General features: G+C 34.1%; 1 protein-coding gene and 1 long non-coding RNA gene across 2 annotated transcripts; one reads left to right on the forward strand and one right to left on the reverse strand.

Moving 5' to 3' along the window:
* Positions 1-1,818: 1,818 nt before the first annotated feature.
* LOC106883446 (uncharacterized) lies at positions 1,819-14,852 on the reverse strand. Its single transcript, XM_089341968.1, has 5 exons — positions 14,725-14,852; positions 12,088-13,787; positions 8,973-9,475; position 8,178; positions 1,819-3,277 (listed from the first exon to the last, which is right to left on the reverse strand). The coding sequence occupies exons 2-5, from the start codon at positions 13,130-13,132 to the stop codon at positions 2,049-2,051; spliced, it is 2,778 nt and encodes a 925-aa protein (XP_089198094.1). The 5' UTR covers positions 13,133-13,787; positions 14,725-14,852; the 3' UTR covers positions 1,819-2,048.
* Positions 10,775-14,759, forward strand: LOC128250673 (uncharacterized). The gene is made up of 3 exons (XR_008266681.2): positions 10,775-11,504; positions 13,075-13,102; positions 14,632-14,759. It is a non-coding gene; the product is annotated as an uncharacterized LOC128250673 (long non-coding RNA).
* Positions 14,853-15,921: the final 1,069 nt, after the last annotated feature.

Raw genomic sequence — 15,921 nt, forward strand, 5'->3', positions numbered from 1 at the left:
ACAATCGGCAGAAGTTTGTGAATTAGTGGCTGATTTCACTTTCAGTTTTGCAATGTAACGTTTTGGTTTTGGAGGACGAAAGGATGGCAATGCTCGCCGAATGTTTTATAGATAAATTATCATTTTCTTGCTTTACATTCTCTATTTTCATATTTTCAATATGTTTTTTTCACCGTATTTTCTATCTATCCTATAAACAAAGTTAAGATCATCAACTAATTTCATACCACTTTTGTTAGTTCCCACTTGAAAGACCATTGTAAATAGGTTGCCTACACAAACTGACTCCATTTAATTGTTCAATTAAATGGGAGTCAGTTGAAACAATCATACTGCATTACCTCTGGATATCCTGTTGTTTATTTTGATTTTAATCACCTTATTTTGAAACTGTATGGATAATACTGTACTAAATTCTGGTGCCTCAACTTATGTACCTAATTCATCTGAATCTATATACATCTATATATATATATATATAAAACAATACAAATGATATATAAGCATATGCATATATGTACATACCTACATCTACATGTATATATAGATGCATATATGGGTACAGGATGTTAGAAAAATGAATGGGGACATAAAAACAAAACTGACTTTGTTTACAGGCAACAGAACGAACATATATATGCACATATACACACACACACACACACACATATATATATATATATATATACAAATATATATATATGCACACATACATATATATATATATACACACACACACACATATATATATATATATACATATATATTTGTTCCTGTATTTTTTTTTTTCCCCTTTTCAATTTATTTACAGATATTCGGTCGGCTTCTCTGACATAGTCTCTTTGTCTTTCCTTCTAATTTTCTTTTGTTAATATCTTTTTTGATGTTTTCCTTAAATTTTTTTGCACTGACAAGAATGGTAATACATAATTATTTTAATTATTATTATAATAATTAATGTTTTTTCTTACATGTCGGTATTACCATTCAAAATGGTCGTATCTGGAAATTAAATTCTAATTTGAACTTCTAACATCTTTTCTTCTCCATTTTTCTAATTGTTAGTAGTATTTTATATAAGAGTTTATCTTCTACATGCCTATAACAAACTCTTTACTTGTTACTTTCATATTTTAATTGCTTGCTATAGCAATTAAAATCATTTTGATATTCTGCAAAGTTTGAATTGTTCTACTTGAACTTATTCTTTCTCACACTCACACACACACACACATATATATATATATATATATATATATATATATATACACACACATATATACATACATAAATAAATACATATATATATATATACATATAGAGTTCCTTTTGAATATTGGCCTTCATAAAGGCAAAGTGACTGTCACTGACCATGTAACATCTCTGCTTGTAAGTTACCCCATCATTTCGTTTTTGTCTTGCTATTACATGTTTTATTATGAACTCCCTGAAGAGAAATAAATGAGGAACCCCAACAGCTCTTTCTTCTTTGTGAAAGAGCTCTCATTTATTTTGAAACATGTGTAGGAATTAAGGGAACTTTTATTGACATGCGTTTTGCTCCATGTATTATTACCCATATCTTCTCAAAATGTATCACTTTAACTCGGTATCTCTTGTTTTTTAGTGTACTTTTGCTACTTCTGGTAACTATTAGCATATTTAAATTATTGGAAGTTTTAATAACTGAGATAATATTAATATATACATAAACTAATATATATATGTATATATATATATATATATATATACATATATGTGTGTGTGTGTGTGATAGTAATAATAATAATAATAATAATAATTTAAGTAACCAGAAGATAGAATTGGTATTAATCTTTATTTTGAACAACAGTCATTTCGATCCATCCTGTTCCTTATGGGTAAGACTCCATTCAACATGTGTTGCATCCATTTTGCAGTCTGAGTCTCATCAGGTACAGCCATACATAAAGTTGTGTCTTGCTAAAGATCCTGAGTACACTTGTTGCAATGTATTTACCACAACCCGCATGTTCCTTACTTCTATGTAAGAATGCTTAACAACATAATCAGTCACTTGGTTTTGTTCCAGTATGGATACATTTGTGAGTAGATAACCTATTTGTCTGAGAGAATGATTTACTACAGATTCCACAGTGATATGGTTTCTCTCCTGTATGAACATGCTTATGATTAGTAAATTGACCACTTTGAGAGAATGATTTACCACAAATATCACAGCAATATGGTTTCTCTCCTGTATGTATACGTTTGTGTCTAGTAAAGGCATTTCTATCAGAGAAAGATTTGTCACAGATTTTACAGCGATATGGCTTCTCCCCTGTATGAATACGTTCATGAACAGTTAAGCTATTTCTACAAGAGAATGACTTACCACAAATATCACAGTGATATGGTTTCTCTCCTGTATGAATATGTTTGTGAGTACTTAAGGCATTTCCTTGAGAGAATGATTTACCACAGACATCGCAGAGAAATGGCTTCTCTCCTGTGTGAATACGTTTGTGACTAGTTAAGCTATTTATTTGAGAAAATGATTTATCACAGATGTCACAGTGATATGGTTTCTCTCCAGTATGAACACGTTTGTGAGTAGTTAAGATACTACATTGAGAAAATGATTTACCACAGATATCACAGCAATGTTCTTTTTCTCCCGTATGAATATATTTGTGTCTAGTTAAGTTAGAATTTTCAGAGAATAATTTACCACAGATATCACAGGAATACGATTTCTCCCCTGTATGAATGTGTTTGTGTCTAGTTAAGTTACCTTTTCCAGAGAATGATTTACCACAGATATCACAGTGGCAGGATTTTTCTCCAGTATGAACACTTTTGTGCTTAGTGAGACCACTATTCTGACAGAATGATTTACCACAGATATCACAGTGATAGGGCTTCTTTTGTGTATGAATGTATTTGTGGTCAGTTAAGAGACTAATTACGACGAAACATTTACCACAGATATCACAGTGATATGGTTTCTCTCCTGTGTGAGTACTTCTGTGTTTAGTTACATCACTATTTTGAGAGAATGATTTACCACAAATATCACACTGATATGGTTTCTCTCCTGTGTGTATACGTTTGTGTCGAGTTAAGGCATTTCTATCAGAGAAAGATTTGCCACAAATATCACAGTGATAAGGTTTCTCTCCTGTATGAATACGTCTGTGAGTAGTTACATGGCTCATTACCGTGAACGATTTACCACAGATATCACAGTGATAAGGCTTCTCTCCTGTATGGATACGTTTGTGAACAGATACATCATCTGTTCGAGAGAATGCTTTACCACAGATATTACAGCGATATGGCTTCTCTCCTGTGTGAATGCGTCTGTGTTTAGTTAAGTCACTTGCTTGAAAGAATAATTTACCACAGATATCACAGTGATATTTTTTTTTTCCTGTATGAAGGTGTTTGTGAGTAGTTAAGTTACTTCTTGTAGTGAAAAATTTACCACAGATATCACAATCATATGGCTTCTCTCTTGTATGAATACATTTATGAGTAACAAGGCTACTTTCCACAGAGAATGACTTCTTGCAGATATCACAGTGGTAGGATTGTTTTCCCATCTCCTTAGGCAATTCTTCAGGGAAAAAAAAAACACTTGTTTTTAAGTTTCTCACACAATTCACTCTTCTATATATATCTTTTCTCACAAATGGAGATTTTTCTCCTTTTCTTTTTATTTATTCCTATGTTGATCAAAACATTTCAACAGTAATATTTCCATCAACTTTTTATCATTATCAGAAAAAGATTGCGAATCTCTTTGTAAATGTCTCAACATTTAATTGGTACACAAAATCATCTTGTACGGATTCCAAGCAATGAAGGAGAGAAATGTTTCACTCAGAACTAACCCTCAGTTCTTAGGTAGAATATTTTCCTGTACACTTTAAAATGTGATAAATATTTGATGTATCTGATGCAAAAATATTCTGTAATGTCAATGCCATCTTGTAATCTGAAATGATAGAGAAATTGTGTAAGATATCAAAGATAATTAAAAAGAAGACATTCAACAGAGAAATTTTACAATGGTTCTTGCACTCAAACTTTTGCCTCAACGGTTTTCTTCTATCTCTAAGCAGTAGGTTCACAGCTTCCACGAATGTTGTTTGTTGTGAAACATTTTATACTGGAAGAAGCTCAACTCATCACAAACGTATCCATACAAAATAGAAGCCATATTGCGTGATACCTGTGGTAAACCATTTTCCAGAAAAGTGAAGGACAAACTGCGGCCTGCGATGCTTTCTGAATGGACCGCCTAATTTCACGAGGAAAGAACGTTTGCTGAAATTTTGTGTCTTCTTCCGTTCTCACTTGTTCACACACACACACGTTCTCTCTCTTTTTTTCAGAGTTAATTTACATATAATAATAAAATCTACGATTAAATAAAAGTGAAATCTGATTTTTTTTAATACCAATTTTTCAATCGTAATTCTTATTTTTATTATTTCTACGATCGAGGAAAATGTGTACGAATTCTCGAAAACAAATCAAAAACCCAAGTGACCTTCTTTTTTTAACGTGCACTTGAATGTAAATTAGCGCCTGCGGCCCGATTGGTATAAGACCATGTCTCATGCGGCCCGCTTCTCGAGAAAGGTTGTCCATGCCTGCTCTACACGAAGGAACTTAAGGACTCACGAACTTAATTGTAAAGGAGAGAATCCACACTACTGAGAGGGATAAATCATTCCACGTAGGCTAATATTTCATTTCATTTGTAATCTTGGTTTCTTAGTTGATTTCTTAAAAGATGTTTTCAAAAATACAGATCAATATATGTACAGAAAACTCGGGACATGAAATTTTTTTTCTTTTCCAAAATTGTTATTTATTTGAGGTTCAATGTAATTACTATATATGTTTTACCAATGTCGCCATGAGTTTTTACATCTCTAAAGTTACTGTATCTGAAAGAAATATCTTTTCCCACTTTCAGATTGTGTAACATCACTTATATTACAATATACTATAGTGATTATACATTATATCTGGACAAGTGTCTTTGGTCATTGTACCTGTCGGGACTTCTTAAGGTGCCTCTCATTTTCAGTAATGTTGTCAGAATTTGGAAATGAACCCTTTATTAAAATTGCTGGGGTACATTGTTCTTATTTCATTTTACTTCAATATAATTACTGGATCGCCTAATTACCTTATCCTCCAGGTATAACGTCATTCTTTTACAGACATTTTTACAGCATTCAAAGAAGGGCAGAATTCCGCCAAAACAAACGTTAATCAACTTACCGTTTTCAGATGCAAACAGTGAATAAGTGTGTTTATCAAAATAAACGAGGTTAGAATGAGGTTTACTAATGTTTTATCAACATTCAAAAAGCACCGACTTCCTTCGTCAATAAAATCCAAACGTAATACAATAAACAAGTGAAGCTGACTTTATGTCTCCAGCCGCAGTTTCGATGTCAAACATTACGATCTCAATGGTAGCGTCCCCTTGGAGATACATAAGGTCACCGGGGAGGGCTGGGTGTTGCAAGTTGTACAGGGATTTTCTCAGAGATAAAATATTTATATAAACCTCAGTTCTTCATTTGTACTTTATAGTATCAATCCAGCAAAGAGAAATAGGTTGACATGCAAAGCCTTAAATGTTGACTTTTTGTGACCACCATCAGGAATCTACCTCAAATTCTCATGTATTGATAGCTTCCACAGATGTCTGTGATGACTATACTTCTGCGTACGCAAGCGAAGATGATGCGTTTAAGGCATTTTGTGAAGAATGCTTACAAGGAGATGGAGACTTGTTCAAGGTCCTCAAAAAGCAGGAAAGGAAAACCTTCACCACAATGAACAAAGCTTCAACAAACAAAGTAAAAGGCAAAGAAGTTACAATAAAAGCTGATCGCAATCTGTTTCAACGTTTGATTGTTATTGCTGGAGTAAGGAAACTTGATCTCCGAAACATGATGAAGTATAATCTTGGCTCTTTCCCACTCGCCTTTGCCACAGTTGATGGTTCTTTGACCAAGACTACAAAAGCAACTCTTCTTCATTCTATCGAGTCCAGTGTAGAGCCAGCACCGGTTGTGGAAGATATTCCATTGGGTAGTGCATGGATTGTAGATGGGATGGCAATGCTCTAAGAAATTCCTCCAAAAGGTTGTGCCAGGTACATTCGGTGAACTTTCAGAATATGCAATCAAACAGCTTATTCACCTTGCGCACACTGCCCACAGCGATACTGTTCACTTTAAGGGAGTCACCCACTGAACAATGAGCATCAAGGCAGCAGAGCGAGGAAGACAAGCTCCAAGTGGAAGCCAGCTCACCAAGATCTGTGGTCCAGAGCACAAAGTGCCCAACCAATGGAAAATGTTTTTGTCATGCAGTCAAAACAAAAAAAGCCTTAACCCTTTAGTGTTCGCATTATTCTGCCATAATTAATGCTTTTTTATCCACATTGTTTTGAACTAATCATGCATTATCTAGTAGCTATGAGATTTTGATGAGGTAGCTGTTAATTTTTAAAACGATATTGTGGGGTTGGTGTGAGAGACCAGATCTGGCCAGTTTGAACATAAAGCAGGCAGAATACTTTTGGCCGGATATGGCCGGTTTAAATGCTAAAGGGTTAATTCAGTTCTTCATCAAGATGTGGCAGGAACACCCAACCTTGTTTCATGATGTCAAAGTTGTCATGGCTCATGATGAAGAATGTCATTTGCTGCAGAATGGAGATGGCATAGTCAAGATACAAGTTGTGAAGGAACTTGAATTCAACCATGAAGAAACAGACACCAGGCTGTTCTTGGATTGTCAATATGCTGCTGCATCTCTCCTTTTACTTTCAAGGAGTACACCAGAAATTAATTATAAAAGCCCAGACACTGATGTTTTCATTATCGGCATAGCAAAGGCTCATCAAATTCAGGCCCAGCTACTCTTTCACACTGGTAGAGGTAACAACAAGCGTACACTTAATCTAACCACTATACAAAATCATCTTGGAGACAATGTTGCAGATGCCCTCATCGGCCTTCATTGTTTTACAGGCTGTGACTCAACAAGCTGTTTCTATGGCCAGTCTAAGGAGAAAACCTTGAAGCTCATGACTGAATCTGTTGATTTTCAAGTGGCCTTTCAACAATTTGGTGCAATATTCTCTGTAGTAGGTGGTCTGGTACACACAGTGGAGAAATTTATTTGTAGACTGTATGATCAAGATTTGGAGGTCAGACAATATTTACCCTTCAGAACCCCTCTCCCCATTCCCATTTAATTTAAATGGTTTATAAGAACCAAGAAAAAGACCTTCTAATAGTATGTAAATTTAAGTTCACAATCTTATTTATTCTGGAATCAGATTTGTTTCAACATTTTGTACATCACAAACTTTCCTTCGCAACAAAAAAGCAGTCTAATACACTCACCCTTGGTTTAGCTTCCAATTTTGGACTCAAGAGGGCGACAGGCATAATTATGAAATATTAAAAGTATGATAACTCATTAATGTGCACTTTTCACGCTTGACGAGTTTGTGTGGTTGTTATACTCTTTTACTTGTTTCAGTCAATTGACTGCGGCCATGCTGGAGCACTGCCTTTAGTCGATCAAATCGACCCCAAGACTTATTCTTTGTAAGCCTAGTACTTATTCTATTGGTCTCTTTTTGCCGAACCGCTAAGTTATGGGGACATAAACACATCAGCATCGGTAGTCAAGCGATGTTGAGGGGACAAACAGACACACATATATATATACGACATAGTTTCCGTCTACCAAAGCCACTCACAAGGCTTAGGTCAGCCCGAGGCTATAGTAGAAGACACTTGCCCAAGGTGCCATGCAGTGGGACTGAACCTGGAACCATGTGGTTGGTAAGCATGCTACTTACCACACAGCCACTCCTCTACCATTGTGCAAAATTTCATGTAGATGCCACGTCGTGGTCACAAAAACAAAAACAAAAAAACTAGAGCAATTTTAGATGTCTGCATCCCAGCCGAAAAAAGCCAAAAGTGGAGCTCAGTAGGATTTGAATTCACAAGATAGAGAGCTGGAACAAATGCTGCAAACAAGTTTCTTTTTCTTTTTTTTTGTTACAATGTTCTGAAAAAATATTACAGGAAACTTCAATGAGAAAAACAAAATAATTTAATCAACAAAAAAGTAAGTAGTACACTTGTTGCAATGTATTTACCACAACCCACATGTTCCTTACTTCTATGTAAGAATGCTTAACAACATAATCAGTCACTTGGTTTTGTTCCAGTATGGATACATTTGTGAGTAGATAACCTATTTGTCTGAGAGAATGATTTACTACAGATTCCACAGTGATATGGTTTCTCTCCTGTATGAACATGCTTATGATTAGTAAATTGACCACTTTGAGAGAATGATTTACCACAAATATCACAGCAATATGGTTTCTCTCTTGTATGTATACGTTTGTGTCTAGTAAAGGCAGCTCTGTCAGAGAAAGATTTGTCACAGACATTACAGCGATATGGCTTCTCCCCTGTATGAATACGTTCATGAACAGTTAAGCTATTTCTACAAGAGAATGACCTACCACAAATATCACAGTGATACGGTTTCTCTCCTGTATGAATATGTTTGTGAGTACTTAAGGCATTTCTATGAGAGAATGATTTACCACAGACATCACAGAGAAATGGCTTCTCTCCTGTGTGAATACGTTTGTGATAAGTTAAATTACTACATTGAGAGAATGATTTACCACAGATGTCACAGTGATATGGTTTCTCTCCAGTATGAACACGTTTGTGTGCAGTTAAGATACTACATTGAGAGAATGATTTACCACAGATATCACATTGATAGCGTTTTTCTCCAGTATGGACATATCTATGTATTGTTAAAGCACTTGCATTAGAGAGAAATTTACCACAGATATCACAGGAATCCGATTTCTTCCCTGTATGAATGTGTTTGTGTCTAGTTAAGTTAACTTTTCGAGAGAAAGATTTACCACAGATGTCACAGTGATATGGTTTCTCTCCTGTGTGAATACTTCTGTGTTTAGTTACATCACTATTTTGATAGAATGATTTACCACAAATATCACACTGATATGGTTTCTCTCCTGTATGTATATGTTTGTGTCGAGTTAAGGCATTTGTATGGGAGAAAGATTTGCCACAAATATCACAGTGATAGGGCTTCTCTCCTGTATGAACACGGCTGTGAGAATTTATATGGCTCACTGTAGAGAATGATTTACCACAAATATCACACTGATATGGTTTCTCTCCTGTGTGTATACGTTTGTGTCGAGTTAAGGCATTTTTAGCAGAGAAAGATTTGCCACAAATATCACAGTGATAAGGTTTCTCTCCTGTATGAATACGTCTGTGAGTAGTTACATGGCTCATTACCGTGAACGATTTACCACAGATATCACAGCGATAAGGCTTCTCTCCTGTATGGATACGTTTGTGAACAGATAGGCCATCTATTCGAGAGAATGCTTTACCACAAATATTACAGCAATATGGCTTCTCTCTTGTGTGAACGTGTCTGTGTTTAGTTAAGTCACTTGCTTGAAAGAATAATTTACCACAGATATCACAGTGATATTTTTTTTTTCTTGTATGAAGGTGTTTGTGAGTAGTTAAGTTACTTCTTGTAGTGAAAAATTTACCACAGATATCACAATCAGATGGCTTCTCTCTTGTACGAATACATTTATGAGTAACAAGGCTACTTTCCACAGAGAATGACTTCTTGCAGATATCACAGTGGTAGGATTGTTTTCCCATCTCCTTAGGCAATTCTTCAGGAAAAAAACCCACTTGTTTTAAAGTTTCTCACACAATTCACTCTTCTATATATATATATATATATATATCTTTTCTCACAATAATATATGGATATTTTTCTCCTTTTCTTTTTATTTATTCCTATGTTGATCAAAACATTTCAACAGTAATATTTCCATCAACTTTTATCATTATCAGAAAAGGATTGCAAATCCCTTTGTAAATGTCTCAACATTTAATTGGTACACAAAATCATCTTGTACGGATTCCAAGCAATGAAGGAGAGAAATGTTTCACTCAGAACTATTCCTCAGTTCTTAGGTAGAATATTTTCCTTTACACTCTAAAATGCGATAAATATTTGTGATGTAACTGATGCAAAAATATTCTGTAATGTCAATGCCATCTTGTAATCTGAAATGATAGAGAAATTGTGTAAGATATCAAAGATAATTAAAAAGAAGACATTCAAAAGAGAAATTTTACACTTTAACCAGAGTGACTTAATATATGCTCTGACTTACTCAGGGATTGAACTCATTTCCATAAGATCAACTATTACACCAAATAATCTATGATTACATCCACAACACCAAAATTCACATAAGTAAAAAAATTAAAAAATTTTACGGAAAGCGATGATCTTGTTCAGAAACATAAACGAACTCACGTACTTTACAGTTGACAGTTACGATACTCCAAAATTTTGCAGCTCATTTTGGGTATGGGGAAGTAATTTACAAAGATTTTAATGAAACATATCAAGCAACTGACCTTACGATTTAAAAAGTATTTAATTTACTTTATGCAGTTAAAGGACAGTCCTGTATCTCTTCTTTCTCCGGATTTGTGCTGGAATCGATCCTTTACTGGCGACCTGGGAGGAGTGTATATAATTTTGCTGCCTCAATAAAAAAAACTGGTGCAGCAATTTGTTTTTCTGTAGCAGAGATAAATAAATACCTGGCCGGGTACAGATGTAGATAGTTTGAACGAATACCCAGCGTTTTCACCCATTCTTTAAAAAACATTGCCAAAAACGTTCGATGTTTTGTCAGAGGAACAACAAAGCGACGTTTGCTAATACGCTCAATTCCAGCGAACAACCAAACATAAACATTTTAATTAGAATAAACAATCTGCATATGGAATTAACTGATTATAAGTATGAGGTCAATCATGACGGTTGCAACGAAAACAATGCGGGAGACGGAATCGGGAAGGCGAATTTCCGAAGTTCCGCTCCACCTCACCCCTCTGTTTTTCGCGGAAAGAATGCATTTCCGACAGCTTACGAAGACGATTGCGACCCCCCAAAAGACACAGTACCGAAATCGAGTCTGGTGTGGAACTATAATTTTACTTCAATATAATTACCTTATCCACCATTCATTATTACAACATTCAAGGAAGGGCGGAAGTTTGCCAAAACAAACGTTAATCAACTTACCGTTTTCAGATGAAAACAATGAATCAATGTGTTATACGTTTTCATCAAAGTAAATATCTGACTGTTAAAATGAAGTTTACTAATGTTTTATCAACTTTACACTCCAGCAACATTCAAAAAGTACCAACTTTCTTCGTCAACAAAATCCCAACGGAATACAATAAACAAGTGAAGCTGACTTTATGTCTCAAGCCGCAGTTTCGATGTCAAACATCACAACCTCAATGGTAGCGTCCCTTTGAGATGCATAAGGTCACAGGGTATTGCAAGTGGTAAAGCAATTTTCTTATAGAGATAAAGTATTTATATAAAACACAATACTTAGGCTTTAAAAATATGTTTCGTATATTTATGAATTATACTGCTTTTCGAATTGTATGAGCATTAGACACACACAAGCATACCCATGTATGCATACATACACACACATACAAAACATGCAGTACACACATATTTCAGTCTTGAAAATTGAAGATTATATTCAATAATATATCCCTGGATATAATAACGAATTTCAATAAGTGAAAAACTGTGTGAACTGCCAGGGGCATGTATTGCATGTGTGGCAAATGCTCAGTTTCTGTCTACTAAATCCACTCAAGGCTTTGACTGGGGCTATAGTAGAAGACATTTGGCCAAATGTCTCCCACTACAGCTTTCCAACCACAATTTCATTAAAATATCAAGGCAGAAACTTATCTTACCAATGTAGATATGGTCATGTAAAATAAAGTGTTGGGAGATTGTTATCACACTGTTATATGTGAATGTATTTAAGGTTATATATTTCTCTCATAGAAGGAATTTAGCAATTACTGTTCTACATGAACACACACACATGTGCAGTTAAATGACTTTTTTGTGAGTATGATTTACCACACACATCACAATGAAAAGGTTTTTCTCCTGTATGGATACGTTTGTGCTTAGTTATATGATCATTCTGAGAGAATGATTTACCACAGATATCACAGTGGTATGGTTTTTCACCTGTATGAATACGTTTATGAATAGTTAAGGTGCTATTTACAGAGAATGATTCCCCACAAATATCGCAATGATACGGTTTCTCACCTGTATGAATGCGTTTATGTTTAGTCAAGTGACTTGTTTGAGAGAATGATTTACCACAGATACCACAGTGATATGGTTTCTCACCTGTATGAATGCGTTTGTGTTTAGTTAAGTGACTTGTTTGGGAAAATGATTTACTACAGATATCACAGTGATATGGTTTTTCTCCTGTATGAATATGTTTATGAAATGTCAAATTTTGAATTTTTGAGAATGATTTACCACAGATATCACAATGATATGGCTTTTCTCCTGTATGAATGCGTAAGTGAGTAATTAAATGACTACTTATAGAGAATGATTTACCACAGATATCACAGTGATATGGTTTCTCTCCTGTATGAAAGCGTTTATGAGTAGTTAAATGACCATTTTGAGAAAATGATTTATCACAAATTTCACAACGGTATGGTTTCTCTCCTGTGTGTATGTATTTGTGTTTAGTCAAGACACCTTTTTCAGTGAATGACTTACCACAGATATCACAGTGATAGGGTTTCTCTCCTGTGTGAATACGTTTGTGAATAATTAAGCTACTTCCTGCAGTGAATGATTTACCACAGATATCACAGTGATGTGGTTTTTCCCCTGTATGAATGCGTTTATGAGTAGTTAGGTGACCTTTTTCAGAGAATGACTTAACACAGACATCACAGTGGTAGGGTTTCTCTCCTGTATGAATACGTTTGTGAATAATTAAGCTACTTCCTGCAGTAAATGATTTACCACAAATATCACAATGATATGGTTTTTCCTGATCTTTTCCAGAGAATACTTTAACAGAGATATCACAGTGGTAAGGAGATTTTTCTTTTACTTTTGCCATCACTTCCAGAAATAATATCAATCATTCAAATTTCACACAAAATTCATTTTACTACGTTTATCTCTTCTTTCACTGAATTGAGAGAATAATTTTATTGTTTTTCTATTTATAGTTTATTCTGAACAAATATTCCTTCCACTCTATTTCCATCAATTCTAATTGTAACTGCCATCTGCAAAAGGCTCCAAACTTCATTGAAATACAAAAGTTTTCTTCTATAAGTATTCCAACCAGTGTAATAGAAAAATGTTGCTATTAATCCGAATTGCTAAGAAATATTTTACTGTAAGTGCACCATATATTTATATGAACAGACTAATTATATCTCTCCTATATAATATCTTCTAGTCTTGATCAAATGTTTCAGCTATACTATTTCATCAATTTTAATCTCTCTTGGTAATAGAAAAAGGTTGAAAACTCCTTTGCATATTTGTTTAAAGTTAATTAGAAAACAATACTGTCTTGTACACATCCCAGGAAATGAAGAATGAAATTTCTCACCCAGAAGAAGTGTTTCATAGTAACTTTGTGATAAATTTATATAAACCGAGTTGTAAGTCTTCAGTATAACATCTTCCTTTAAATTTAGTCTAAATATTGATGAATACACTTGATGCAGAAATATTCTTCAATGCTAACTTCATCTGATATTCTGAAAAAGTAAAGAAACAATATAAGATATAAAGGAATATTTAAACAGTGGCAATTCATCAGGAGGTATTTTTACACACTAATGTACAGATAAATTGTGTTCATAAAATATTTCCCTGACAATTGCCCTTAATTTTTTAATTTGTATTTAAAATTACAGCATACAAATTTGTGTGTAAAATTGATGTGTTTGCACACAATATCTTCAGCTTGTATAACATTTATGTTCGAATAAAGAATAGTGGATGATAACATTGTTTTCTGCAGTGATGAGAATGTCGGGTTTAAAATAGTATTACCTAAATAAATATTTGGAATGTGGTTATCAAGAAATAACCTATCGTAGAATTATTATGTTCACACAGAATGCACTAGGTACTACTTGAACACGGATACAATATTTTTTTCTACTCTAGGCACAAGACCCAAATTTTGGGGGGAGTGGGCCAGTCAATTATGCAACTGGTACTTAATTTATCGATCCTCTCTCTCTCACACACACATACAAACAAAAAAGATGTATGCATTTCTCTCACATACACACGTCCATATATCTTTCACTTCAAAGCAAATGTCGCCTTCCACATGTCATGAAAACAAAAGTAAATAAATAAAAAAATGTTTTACGGAAATTAACGAACAACCAGCTGGGATCGAATGACATTTCTGCAAGTCAAACGAAACATCGCCAAAAATTTATGATGCGTGTCAATATGCATGTGCATGCATCTACTAATTAATTATTTTTTTTAAATCTAAATTCTGATGTAACTACAATGTATCTGAAAGTTATTTATAGTAAATTTCATTTAAAATTAGCCATTTTTATATTTTTCTTCCTTCAGAAATAGGAGCACACTTGTATCGGTACGCCCTTTTGCAAATCTATATACAAATCAAAAAATTATGAGGAAGTATTTGGGGTTTGTTCGCCTTACCTACATGCGAGGGAGTATAATCTCTTTGTTTTGCTATCACAACTGAATTGTTGGCAACGAGAACGGAAGTTGGAGAGAAGGTGTTCGCAGTAAATGAGAACTGTAAAGTGTTAACTGTGTGTTTTGAGCATTTCAACAAACATTGTAAAAAAAAAAAAAGTGTTTTATCATATATGACAATAAAAACATTTTTATTAAATTATAGACGTTATGGTGTAGTTCAATGAAGATTTAGCAGCTATTTCTAGCCGGTCAAGTGACCACGTAAAAGTTTCGTCTGTTCCGTGCTCATCTCGATGGCTGCTGCTGATTGACTAAAATCACAATTTAATATGCTTGTAACTTAGTTTTTTTACGATGGTTAATTTGTAGACAGGCACCAAATTGACAGAATCGATAGCACGCCGGGAAAAATGCATAACGACAGCTTTTTTTTTTTTAATAACCAACAATATGCTTAGTATTATAGAATTTTCAAAACAAATTCTAAAAAATAAAACAAAGATAATCAAATATATAATGCAATCTTTAATATATATTCTTGACATTTGATGTGTATGGAAGAAATGGTTATGTTGCTCAAAAAGTATACAGAGTTTATTGTTTTGAATGTATATTCTGTTTGTTTTACCTCTTGCAGTCATTAGATTGTGGCCAAGCTGGGGCACTGCCTTGAAGAATTTTAGTCGAAAAAATTTACCCCAGATACTTTTTTTTATTAAACATATGTTGTAGTCCTCTGTTGGACTTTTATAATGCCCACTCCAGTATAGCAGAATAGTCAGTTAGACAAACAAGACATGACCATCCAATTTACTAAACCCAAGAATGCTTGTAGCATAGTCACATTATTCAACGTGGGCATATTTTTTTTTTTTGCAGTTGCTCTGGATGGATCCAGTTTCCATCCATTTTTATCTATTATCTGGCTCAAGTATTTAATTTTTTTTTGAAAGAATTTACATTTTTTTTTCAGTTAACTTGAAACTGAAAATTCTTTTATCTTTTCGAATACCCTCTTTACGTGTTCTACATGTTATTCATGTGATTTGCTTTTTATTTGGATATCATCTAAATAGGCAATAACAAAATCACGGTCATCCAGCATTGTATTCATTACTTGCTGAAATATGGCAGGAGCCACTTTTTCACTGAAGGGAAGCCACTTATATTTAAATAAGCCACAGTTAATAAGTG

This window comes from Octopus bimaculoides, chromosome 25, assembly GCF_046866305.1.
Source record: "Octopus bimaculoides isolate indiv1 chromosome 25, ASM4686630v1, whole genome shotgun sequence".
Taxonomy (NCBI): domain Eukaryota; kingdom Metazoa; phylum Mollusca; class Cephalopoda; order Octopoda; family Octopodidae; genus Octopus; species Octopus bimaculoides.

Excerpts from the sequence above, each read along its gene's own strand:
- LOC106883446 (XM_089341968.1), bottom strand. The coding sequence starts at position 13,132 with ATGGCAAAAGTAAAAGAAAAATCTCCTTACCACTGTGATATCTCTGTT. Across the intron at positions 9,476-12,087 it reads TAAATCATACTCACAAAAAA|ATGGCCTATCTGTTCACAAA; the intron begins GTCATTTAACTG and ends TCTCTCGAATAG.